Source organism: Opisthorchis viverrini (assembly GCF_000715545.1).
Source record: "Opisthorchis viverrini unplaced genomic scaffold opera_v5_163, whole genome shotgun sequence".
Taxonomy (NCBI): Eukaryota; Metazoa; Platyhelminthes; class Trematoda; order Opisthorchiida; family Opisthorchiidae; genus Opisthorchis; species Opisthorchis viverrini.
Genome location: NW_008751821.1, coordinates 627975 through 640667, shown reverse-complemented (window position 1 = coordinate 640667; position 12693 = coordinate 627975). Strand labels below are relative to the sequence as shown.

Here is a 12693-nt window from a genome sequence, read left to right as displayed (position 1 = left end):
GAATATTCATCAGCACCATACTTCTGCTTCTTCTCATTCCACACAGTCACTCCACGCCCATCCGAGACTATGCTGACGTCTATTACAGTTGCACGGCGATCTCGAACAGCGATCGCTTATTTTATCAGGAACCCCACCATCCTCTGTATGTTTCACGAAATACGTAAACGTATTTAATAGGCTGAGTTTTTGTACCTCTGCTGTACCGGTTGTAGCTCGTTCCGAAGTCCCAACGAGCCTCCTGTAGACGGATCTTACACCTCGCCGCGCTTTGCATCCTCTCAACAACTCAACGGCTGCCCTCCTTCGACAAATAGACGTGCGAGGCGACAATCTCCCGCAACTGCTGCTAATCTAACGAGTCCTGTTATCCGGAAAGAATCGGTCCAAACACTTCCTTGTTCTCCCACAAAGGTGTTGACGGAGAATGTGCTGGATACTGCTCCCATTCCCAATTTCCCGTATAAACATACATGCACTATTCGTGAATCTCATGGTCGTTCCGTTTTCGGAGTTGCATTCAATTCGATAAATCGAACTCGTACATCTGATCCACTGCTGTTCGCTACAGTTGCTGGAAATTTCGTAAGTTTACAATGCTCTGGATCTGTAAACCACTTTGTCCCCTTACATGTTATTTCCCGGGCTAGTACTAGTCGAATTTCGAATCTTGCTTAATGGAACGGCACTAGTTTAGGAAACCAGTATCAGCAGCAAATAAGCCCCAACTATTGGTTTAGCGGGTTTGTTATTGTTCTGATGCGTGTACTTTCTACCGCAGACAATCCCTTCGTCTATTGATTAGTTAATCGGTTGTCACTCTCACCTCATGTAATTGATAAGCGCTTCCACTAAGCATTTGATTGACTAGATCTACTCATCGGTTCATCTTTGCACGTTGTTTTATTCAATCCGTGCGATGTTTTATGAACATAAGAAATGGTTTCTCTTTTTCCAGTTGTTTTGATTTGATCACTTGGGACGCATGTTGAGTTATTAGTTTCGCAATCCTTTAGGCACACAGAGACAATTTTGGGAATACTCTGGCACCTTATCGCCTGCAACTGACTGGCTGATTACTTTACTTTTGCTTTGTCCTATCCTACCAAACCTCCCCTACTTACTAGCTTAAGCGACGATAACCATCTCTTGCAGGGAGTTAAGTCGGATTGCCGCGGCTTAGGTTTGGTGATTTGAAGCTAAGTCTGCATATGTGGAGTCAGAGTTGATCTACTTGAGGATGTCGACAAGTTAAACTATTTTGAAAATGTAGTTTTCTCCAGCATGTGAGCTCTGGATGAGGCATCCTACACAATCGCTAAGTTTTCCCCCCTTGTTCCCAGTGTTTTGTTGGCTTTGGTGTCGACGAGTGATGAGTTGCGATTCAAGGACACTGCTTATAATGTCAGTGTTCTATCGTTTCTCTTCCAAGGCTCGGAAACCTCTTCCCATAAGTAAATCTACGGATTCTTTTGGTTTCCAATAGCATGCACCGGTTTGCTTGCCGATCGAATGAGCGATGGAGCGGTATGTCAGGCAGTCATGGAATAGATTTTAGCTTGTGCTTGGCACGGGACAGATTTACACCGGCTGATCGGTGGCTAGGCTCATCAGATTAATTTTCGTACCTGGTTTTATTTACGAAGCTCCCACCACGTAGAAACTATGGCGCGGTGCCAAGCCCTTAAACTTATCTCGAGCTGTGAAAAACATCACTGAAGCAGGTTGGCAGCTGTTGCCTGTCTGGTTTGGAGCTAGGCAATAGTCTTCATTAACGGTTCGCTGCATTTTTGGGACATGACCATACATCATAGCCAGTCTTTATGTATGGGTTCGATGCATACTCAGCTGCAACACCCTTTCGGTGCCTAGCTGCCATGCTACCTGAAAGAAGCACCAGGTTGCCCAAGCCTAGACAACGGAAGCCAAGTGGCAGACGTCGGATTCGAACCACGGACCTTCCGGTCAGTAGATTCGCGCTCTAACCGCCGAACAATTTCGCGCCAAACAAAATGTGCCCTAAGCTGTGTAGTTTTGTTGAGCACCAATGATTGAAAAGTGGTATCTGCCAACTCCTAATGGCGCGCGCTGGTCTAAGGATAAACTTCACCCGACAAATACACTCATTTGCAAATCTAGTTGGCTTTCATGGGAGACTCAAATGATTCTCTCGTTTATGATGTTCTTCAACTGAATGTGCTGCACACAGGCCGCTTCTTGTTTCAGCTGGCACAATATTCGAGATATCGCAGTGTATTTCCCTAAAAGAAACCACTCACAAGGTTTCGAAAATTGTTCGACACTTTAACGGAAACTCGGGGACTGTGCCTACCTGATGAGCCCCAAGAAGGGCGAAACCGGTCTTGGGTTGTTGAAGAGTTTCCAGCAAAATTGTGATTAGTTTCCTTTATGAAAATCTTCACCCGAGTTTACCACGTCCATTGAAGTGAGAAAACGCTGAGCCTTCTCACGTTTGCTCTTCAACTTCGTTTTGATCAGTTGTTTGGAACTCCTTCGCTTGACCCCAGTACCTCAAGGGTCGGAACACTCTCGGGGCATTTTCTAGTGAATATTGCTGTCCTTAATCCAGATCCCTAAGGGCTACAAAACATTCCTAATGATCTAACCATTTCTGCCACATGACTGCACGCCTGGAACTTATAAACTAATCAACCATAGACCTCATGTAAAAGACCAGTTTGTCGGTGTGGCAGTTGTTTGGGTGCTGGGTGGACTGGTTGAACATGAGATCATCTCTAGAATCCGGCTATGCCGGCTTTTGGAAAATCTGGCGCCTGTTTTATGCCCGTTCGTTCGTCAAAAGCCTGATAGATCAAATGTGTGACCTATAATCGCAGGTCTACGAAAAGTTAAGGTGTTTGGCCATCGGCGTCTCCAAAGCAGTGTTTTGATCGACTTGGAACATTAGATCAGTGCTACTGAAGTGCATCCACTGGCTGTAGGAAAATGTGGCCCACCCCCAATCACACCTCATCGGTTATACTGGTTTGGACAACTACTTCTTACATCAGAGGACTGTCTGCCTCGCCAAGCTCTACCAAATGGAAATGACCTGGAGGTGGACAATACGTGACCTGGCAGCGAAGCGTGGCACCTACCGGTAGACTCAGTTGCGTTATCAACTGCTACCTTCTTGGATGAGGACCCTGGGGCTAGTTTTCCCTATGGTTAATGACACTAAAAGCGATGGCTCAGTCATGCATCAAAGCTCTTTACACCCGACTGTTTCCTCTACAGTCTCCCATTTTTGGTGAACAAAACCGAATCAGCCTGGATGAACGTACCTTTGTTACCTAGCTTACTGGGAGCTAGATGGTTCGGTTAGTGCGCGAATTTACTGACCTGGAGGCCCATGTTTTGAACTCTACCTCTACTTCTACTTTTCCTGTCTAGGCTTGGGTAACCTGGTGGTATCTCAGCCCTCGTGCTTCCTTCTGGTGGCACGGCAGCTACGCACCGAGAGGGTGTTACAGCTGAATGATTTCGAAGTGATTTTGACATGGCTTACAGATGACTTACTGAACTGGACCGAACTTGTCACTAAACGGAAGCGCCTGTCCCCATCATCGTCAACTACAACAACCTCGTACTTGTACAGTGGTTATAGCTGCCCACTGGGGGCGGTAGCCGGTATAATTATTGCGTAAATATAACGTTGGCAGTGGATTTTTAATTGGGGAGATTGGGGGAGCTATGCATTGAAGACAGTAACTTGGTGAGCGAGCGCCATTGAGGACGCCACTGGTCCCTTGACTTACGATGTCTCTAACCGTTGATGTATCCCATCCCGCGTTTCCCATCCATGGAGACGGCAATGACCAGAACAGCTGAGTTTGTTGGTAACGGCCTTCATACTTCGCTGAAAGTATGCTAATGGACATATTTTGGTTTGTCAGAACCCCATCCGGTGGTTTTCATACTGAACTTGTCCGATATTTGAAGCGTTTCGCTGAGGAATAACGACTTGACGGCAATGACCCAGCTGAGTTTGTTGGTAACGGCCTTCATACTTCGCTGAAAGTATGCTAATGGACATATTTTGGTTTGTCAGAACCCCATCCGGTGGTTTTCATACTGAACTTGTCCGATATTTGAAGCGTTTCGCTGAGGAATAACGGCTTGACTCTTTTTTCCCATCCTAGGTCACTATTTATCAGTGCATTTTAAAGCCAACCTCCAATGAGGCATCCAACTCCGATGGACCACCAGTTCTTCTACTTCAGTCATTCACCGATCCTGCGGGAGATGACGAAGAATTCTACTGTTGTGCTTGGTCTCGAGATACAAGTGGAAATGTGGCTTCAAGTTGGTGGACTGATTGTTCCGAAAGCCGCTTGCCCCGACCCGTCCCACACCAGCACCAAGCCCCGCTGACCTATTCCACGGCATCCCTCCTCCCACCACATCAGCAGTTGGTGGCTGCTGCGGGCAAGAGAGGTGTAATCCGGATCCTGTGCCCAAGCCTAGCCAGCTGTCCAACAAGTCTGGTTGGGCATGGTGCCGCAATCAACGAATTACGTTTCCATCCACGAGATCCGGCCCTGTTGTTTTCATTCAGCAAAGGTAATTTTGACTTGTTTTGAGCTTTCGGCGTGCATATAAAACTTAACGAGAGGATGAATGAGGTTGTATGTTCACTCCATATCCATCATTCCTTGCCATCTGTCTTCTGTGAACCTAGGCTTCAAATTGGGCATGTGCCTCCGAAGCCACTCTTGGCAGGCTTATCTTAGTTAGAAATAACCACGTAGGTATCAACAACCGACTACTAAGTCCATACCAGCGGTAGGCAGGAAATATTTGTTATCCGCAATGGCAGAAATGATCAGCGTCTGTTGGCCCTATTTGACGTGACACACCGTGGCGTTCTTCACTATAATGTAGGAGACTTGGAGCGTGTTACCGTTTTGGATGCGAAGCTAGTTAAGCGGGCAAGCGGTCCAGTCCCAAGGCTCGTAAAATGAATGTAGTACATGCATTTACACAACACAACCACTAACTCACTGCTACGCACAACTTCGCTCCTTAATAACCCACTGATGATGTCACCTCGATTGGTGGTGAAACGTTTGCAACCAAATTACACAGCTCAGCGAACAAGCCAGCGACCATTTACACAGCTTAATATCATAGGAAAAGCAAACCCAATCTGCTATCTAACGACTAGGGCAACAAAACATGCACATCAGTCATCATGGCCAACAACATGATTAAGGTATGTGGTGTAATCTATCTAAAGGCCATCTGAGAACGTTTCGTGGAGTAAATTGAAGCATCCGAGAATGACAAGCTGATGCATCAATGACGGACATTGAGCCGATTTATGCGACCCTGTCTTTGGAAAGAGATACTATAGATGAGCTGATGAGTCACAGTTTAAATCGCAATGATCGGTAAAAATTGCAACACTGCTGGACCTCTTCTGTTATTCAGGGGCTTTCAGTTTGAGCTTCGTATCCCATGGACAGTTAGCCTAAGTTTTCCTTTTAACTGTAGTTATTCTCTCACCTGTGCTTGTCAGTCAGGTTCGGTTGGGAAGATTCGTTGCGACTTTTCTATAGTGCGCGAGCACCCTGTCAGACTGCTCCTTCGAGGGACAAAAGACAGTTTCTTATGCCTTCGGGCTTGTATTCAATCGCCCCGAGTGAACTTAAGTTTCATGACACATGGGTATGCTCGTAAATGCATTGAGAGATTTCTTTAAAAATCACTTTTTCGGAAAACGAAGCCACAGTTATTCCAAATGGAAATTCAATGACGGACACAGGCGGGTGCAAATGCTTTACGACTGGCACTGTTTCTATCATACAGAAGACGTTGATTATCTGGAATTTATATCCCACTGTGTTCGGCCAACTGCCATATACAACTTCATGTTTTCTCACCTGTCTCGCCTGTGCGTCCCTTTCAGATTACACGGTCCGGCTTTGGAACATCGCCAGCCACGTGTTGGTGGGTATTTTTGGTGGCGTCGAAGGTCACCGCGCTGAGATACTTCATGGTGACTTGTCGCTGACCGGCGACCTACTTCTCACAGCCGGTATGGACCACTGTATAAAGATTTGGCGGCTCAACACACCAGAATTGGCCAACGCCGTTATTGATTCATTTAGCTATCGGAGTCGGCTGAATCCAAAGTGAGTGAATTTCCCACTAACATCATTCTTAGCACTTGGAATGTAGGGTACTTCGGTGTCCAAACACCATAAAAATATCAGTATGCAGTGAAAATGGGAAATAAATCCTGTTTACCGACTTTGGCAAAGTTCTTGGGTGGGTGGTACTCGAAGTTGTGGAAGTTTCGATCGTAGTGTGTCCAGGTCATAATAGTGCAGACAGAGAGTTGTTCAACCTTTGACCTGGAAGAATGGTATAAAGGAGATTTCGAAAAGTCTCGGTACTGTCAGTGCGACTCGCGTTCTAGGACGGAGTTTCCGTTGTCTTCTTTGTGCTTGGTTGGAGACGCTTCAAGATATGGCTGATATGGCAATGTTGTTGTCACTTTCCATCCAGATTGCCTGAATGAATGTCTCGAGGTGTAAGCAACTCGGGATGATTGTGGTAGGCTAGCACTAAGTCCCATCTCTACCCATTTTCATTTTTTCTCCACAATAGGGCTTCGACTAAATGCTGGTTTCATGGCAGTGAAGAATCGTTATTCATCACCGATGTGATGTTGTCGATCATGCTGGATGGGATACAGAACTTAACTATCTTAGTCCGTTCTTTCATTAGGTTTCTTCACTTTGAAAGATTTCAGTGGTTGCGGTTGATTTTCTATCCCCGTATTTTACCGTTTTTTCAAGCGCCTCGCTCTCGTGCCGCTCGGTTCGTACGCTTCGGACCCCACCTTTCATGAGAATGGACTGCATATGTCTGTGTGCAACGTCACTTTATACGGCACCCATTAGGCACTGTTACGTTTTTCGGGGTTAGCCTTTGGACTGAATTTTTCTGTCGATCATTTCCGCTGTTTTTGTCTGGTTACTCACAATCATGAATCGAAATGAGCGACTTTTTTTGCCAACATTTTAGTGTTTTCCCGTACAGTGACGAGCCCTCGAATTTTCTCATCTTGAATCAGTCCAGCAAGTGACGTCAGTCCATTTATAAAAACTGGGAAGCGTTGCGTGACTGTTTCAGCTGCACTGGAAATTGTTAGCAGTGGAAGTTTCATGAATCTTCAGGGCGGTTGGAATCCGGCAACTTGCGGAAAGAAGTTCGAAGACCGTCGCATTCAGCTACGAGTAGTTGTTCGCTAGCGTGATTATGTTGCACTCACGTGAATAATGGTAGCATCATTCACGTCACGCAACCTGTTTTTATTGGTGAACTCGCGGACAGGAGACCCTTCGGACTTCGGACTGACCACTCGTGGCTGAATGGTAGCGTTCCAGAAGCTGGCTGGTTCGATTCTTTCAGATCCATGATTGTGTTGACTATCAGTGAGCATAGAACAACTATAGAGTTATAGGCGTTTCGGTGAAGGTTGACCTTCATGATTGAATGCATCAGTGAACGCATTTTCCTCGTTATTCTGGAGCCACGTCTTTTTAAATAATTAGTGGTACTGTGCGCTCTCCTTGGTGTGCAGTACGGGTAACGCTCAAGATATTTCAATAGCTAGACAAACATTTAGCAATAAGAATATGAAAATATTCTTATCCAAGTTTGAGGGTGTACCAACATGCAGTTACAGTGTCCCAGAGGTTGCACATATGCCGTAAAATTATAGCTGTTAAATCTCAAAATATCTTATCCCGATAGCGGAATGTAGTGGAATTGTTTGGGATTTTTATCGAATTATATTTAAAATCGCGATTGAGGTGTCTTGACACGAACACCTCATGTAATGAGTAGGCATTTGAAACTAATGGATCTTGTGGGCAGTGTCAAGAATTCATTAACATATCACACGCAGCAACCTTGATATATCCGTGGTAGTTGTGGGATTTCTTGAATTTATTTCTACATCTCTTCCGAACCATCTTCCTCGTATCTTGGGGCAATTGCTTTGGTTAGTCTATATCAATCGGGAAGACCCTACTACTCGTTTATAATAGGATTCGAACATGTTATTTGACACACGAGGTAGGTACATTCTTCGCTAGTTGGCCAAAATGTAACAGATAGTCTGTTGGTGGGTATGGACAAGAGCGAACATGAATTTTGGCGCCTGTTTCTTTGGTAGGGGCCAGTCGAAAAATTTACACCTAACCAGAGTAGAGTAGACGTACCTTCGACATCAATTTACTCCCCGTTGAAGTGCTTCCGCATCAGTCACTTCCTATTATCTCATGCACAGCCTTACGTAGTTTTATCACATCATTTATTTGCACGGTGATTTTCATTTGCCAAATATCAGGTGGATGTTCCGAAGTGTTTGATCGCATTGTGACTATGCAGAGGTCATTGTATGTCTTATTTAGTTGTTGTTTGTTGCGTTACGCTACATTACACGCTTTGTTTACTATTTCCTTCTATGCAGACCTTTTCCAGTTCTAATCCAACATTTTCCTGAGTTCAGTTCCCGTGATGTGCACGGAAACTATGTGGACTGCGCTCGGTGGTTTGGCTCCCTCGTCATTTCCAAATCTTGTGAAAATAGTGTAACTTTATGGAAACCTGGCCCCATGGATGAAACCTCACACGTCTCTTCCCCCTCGTTAACAACATCAGCTTCTCCGAATACTACCACCACTGAGGTTGATGGCGTTCGTTTACCCAGTCGTTTGCAACCTATCGGCACTACTGTTTCATCCGAACCTGCTGCCAACCCCATGCCTGGTGTCCCAACGGAGCACAAAATAAGCATTATTCACCAGCTGAAGGCTCCAGATTGCAATCTGTGGTACATTCGTTTTGACGTGGACTTGGCAAATCAAGTCCTTGCTTTAGGCACCGGAACGGGGCCTGCTCGTATATACCTGTGGGATTTAAAATGTCCGGAGGCCGCGTTGAACCTACCAGCACAAGTTTTGTACATTCCTTCCTTGTCTGGTACGGGTAACAGTGGCATTCCGATAAGCCACAGTGCCATACGCCAGACCCGCTTTGCGAACGATGGAAAAACCCTCGTATGTGTTGGAGACAATGGACTGATTGTGCGGTTTGACAAACCCTAGTCGCTTACAAGTCAATGAATGTTAACCCCTCTGTTGTACAGGTCAGATTTTCAATGTTTGTCTTTAAATGTGTACTTTACTTCAGTGCTTTCTGGCTTTTCGATTCATCGCATCTGAGTTTTCCAGGCTGGCGTAAGGTAACAGGAAATATGAAGTAAACGGACCTTCGGCCATTCCAATCCTATTTTTGGGTCAGCTATCTGCCCCTTGTTTGTGAGACATAGCCGCATTCTCCATATCCCTTTGTAATAGTCCTGTAACCATGTGTATATACTTAAATAGGCTAATTCACCCCCTTCAAGACACCTTTCGCCCTGTCTAGCCTGCAACCACTTCTGCCAACTCATGATCCAGAACAGGCCAGAAACTTCTTAGGATTAGTTAGTGTATTTCGCCTCCGAATGAACCCGAACCAGGGAGCTCGATATCGTCTGTATACCCCAAGTCTTAAATTCTTTCCCAGTAAAAATTTTGACGCCGGTGGTTGGTGGTACATGGCCCTAAGCGATGCTTTATAGCGCATCATCATCATTGTCGGCCGTGATAACCGCGTACTTGTCGTACAGTGGTTATAGCTGCCCCAGTTTCGTTCACCGATGATTTGGGAACGTGGGGTAGATAGCTGCGCATTGGAGGCGGGAGCTGACAAATTAGTGCGTAAATACAGCACTTTCAGTAGACTGTTAAGTGGGAGAATTGGGAGGGGAGCTATGCATTGAAGGCAACAGCTTGGATGCATGAGCGCCATTGAGGGCGCGAATGGGCCATGTCTGACAATGTCTCTAACCATTGTTTTGGCCCGTTTCGGAGTCCTCATCCAAGAAGACGGCAATGTCCAGCGCAGCTGAGTTTGCTAGTAATGGCTTTTATACTTCGCTGCCAAGTCATTGTTTGACCGCCTCTGGCTCTCTTCCACCCTTCACGCGGTTGTGCGAAAAGAGCGAATCAAGCATAAATTTTCGGCAACTTGTGGTCAGATGGCCACGCACTACCGAGGGAACTTCGGTCATGTGGTCTTCGTGATTGGGTGGAATAAGGATTGACTATAGGTTAATCTGGTTAGTGGAACACAAGGTGTAGACAGATTGTGATGGACTGATAATGAGCTACCAGCCACGAAGAGGCTGGCTGTGACAACCGTAAAACTCATCAGTAGTGACCACCATTGAATGAATGAAAACTTGCACCCAATTTTCGGTGCGTACGAGGAGGATACTGATAAGATCTTACGCAGGTGATCAGGTAAACGGTGTTTTTGGACAACACCGGGATCAGGTCCTCGATTGATGGTGCCGTGATGGTGGACTCTTCGTAACGATGGTCAGCTACACTGTGGGTTATCGTACATGCGTGGCGAGGGCGCTATTTCGTGTTCAGCAGATACTAATGAGCAACCGAGTACAATTGGCAAGGACCGCGAATGGTTAGGACCTCAACTTAACCAGTTATACGTGCGTAGACCTGACTGAGTGTACCTATGACGTATGGTGCACCTATCCTGTGTCAAATAGTGAAGATGATCTCCCTGGGCAAGATGATTTCTCTGTAGGGTTCCACGTTGGCCAACTGTCTGTCTCCGGACAGATTTTTCTGCTGTTTGAGTGAGAACACGATGCGTTATCTTTCCAAGCACGTCCGTTATCCAATTCTGAACAAATTATCCCCAGTTGTTTCGTGCTTAATTTTCAGTTCCTTTGATAGCGTGGTCAGGTCATCCCGGACATCCTTAACCTGTGTTGACAAATCAGTTTCTCGTTTCAGTTCAACTATTAATTGTTTACTGGCTAACTAAATTACCAATTGTAATGAAACATCTTCTGAGGCTTTCTTGTTCTTGATCCATAGGATATCCGGCACTAACCAATGGCAAACTGCTGAGCGTTATATTCTACCACATGCGGTGTATTCCGGAAGTGTATGTCTAGCTCTCAGTAGCACAAAAGGCATCTGCTTTTGCCCATATGAGAAAAGGCCTCGATTGATCGTCCGAACAAGTGAAGAAAACACACCAGTGAAACGGCATGATGGTTGGGGGTTGTATCGCTTCCCGGTTAATAAATATGCAGTGCACCGCATCAACCAAAATGAACTTAGCAGTGGGCGGTGCACAAATAATTCTTCGGTCATCTTCAGTTTTACCTGTACCATCACTGGGACAGATCAGTTTGGAAACCTGACACAACAGACGTCTTAGGCGGTAAAAACCGTTATAATACTTGGAAACGAACTGCTGAGAGGAGCTGTGCAGTCGTACTGTTCTCGGTCATAGTTTTAGTGGTGAGGAGAAAACAGCGAAACTAAACGTGGTCTCTCGGACTGTCCAATTGAATGGGCATTCACTCCACTCACATTTTGTGCAGTGGAGTGCACTCATAAACCGCCAATAGAAGGAAGAGTACATGCCACTTTAGATGCGTTGGCATTAATTTGAAACCCTCCACTTACTGAAATTGCATTGACAGTCCCGACGTTCCACTTCGCTTCGGCTCACTCTATTGCAATTTAGTTGCTTTGAGGTTGCCAGTTAGGTATAACAACTCTTTCGAACAACCAAGCCCTCAAGTAATTTCTAAGTCGGCATTACTGGATCGCCAAACAAACTAGCTGGAACTGCTGAATATACTACATTCTGAACCAGTCAGTATGTCAACACATCGTCACATATCGATGTTGGTCCGATTTCAACTGCGCTGACCTACATGAATGGGCACGCATCAACACCACCCGAGAACCATTTTGGCTGGCGTTGTGTCTTATGAGCCTGCTCGGCGGCGTACAGCCTCGAACTTACATTGTGGTGCAGGTTGAGTGCGCGGGTTGATGACACTACACTCGGAACATGGGTTGACACAACTGCATCTATCGTGTGTGGTTGACGCAAGATTCCGGAATTTCAGATCAGTTACCTTTTTGTTTGTACAAAGCATCCTTTTGTATATCCGTCGAGGATCTGACTGCCAAATATGAGGACGGAAACCAGGTCAGACAGTCAGATGATAAATCACACTGGTTGGTCACTGTAGGAGTAGTCGGCATGGAGAGGGATGACCTTTAGAGAGGGGAGAGTATTTTAGATACAATAGACACAATAGGAAGCATTTATGACGCCCTGTTTTAACCCAAGATCAATATGGTGGTCGTAATACCGTGATCCTCTGTTAGACCTGAAGTATCGACAGAAAAAGTCTGTGGACACATTGCGCGCGAATACGCAGTTTAGATGCGTATTCGTATTGTATTTGTGAATATCTAGTTGACTAGGGCTGAACACAATGCTGGGAGGGAAGATCGTTCAGAAGCGTGGAAAACTCGAGACAAACCAGCTTATCCTGAACATGTTGATTGTAGGTAAATTTTCTGGCTTGACGAGCGGCTCGGAGTGTTTATCTACATCGGATGACATTGGTGGCCCCGGTTTTTTTACGATGTAACAGGAAGAGCACCAGTCAGCTGGATTATGATTCCCAACAGCTTAGTTAATTGGTAAAAAGCAAGTTAGCTTTTCATTTACTTTCTTTTGGCAGATCGTACACATAATGCTAGATTT

General features: G+C 45.6%; 1 protein-coding gene across 1 annotated transcript in view; it reads left to right on the top strand.

The window, feature by feature from the left end:
- Positions 1-9182, top strand: part of T265_07277 (hypothetical protein) — a gene marked incomplete at both ends in the record, with an annotated part of 20776 nt that extends 11594 nt beyond the window's left edge. The window contains 4 exons of the mRNA XM_009172755.1: positions 216-585; positions 4164-4584; positions 5933-6158; positions 8510-9182. Coding sequence (XP_009171019.1) covers positions 216-585; positions 4164-4584; positions 5933-6158; positions 8510-9146 — 1654 coding nt within the window. The remainder of the gene's footprint in view (positions 1-215; positions 586-4163; positions 4585-5932; positions 6159-8509) is intronic.
- Between the last annotated feature and the right edge of the window lie 3511 nt (positions 9183-12693).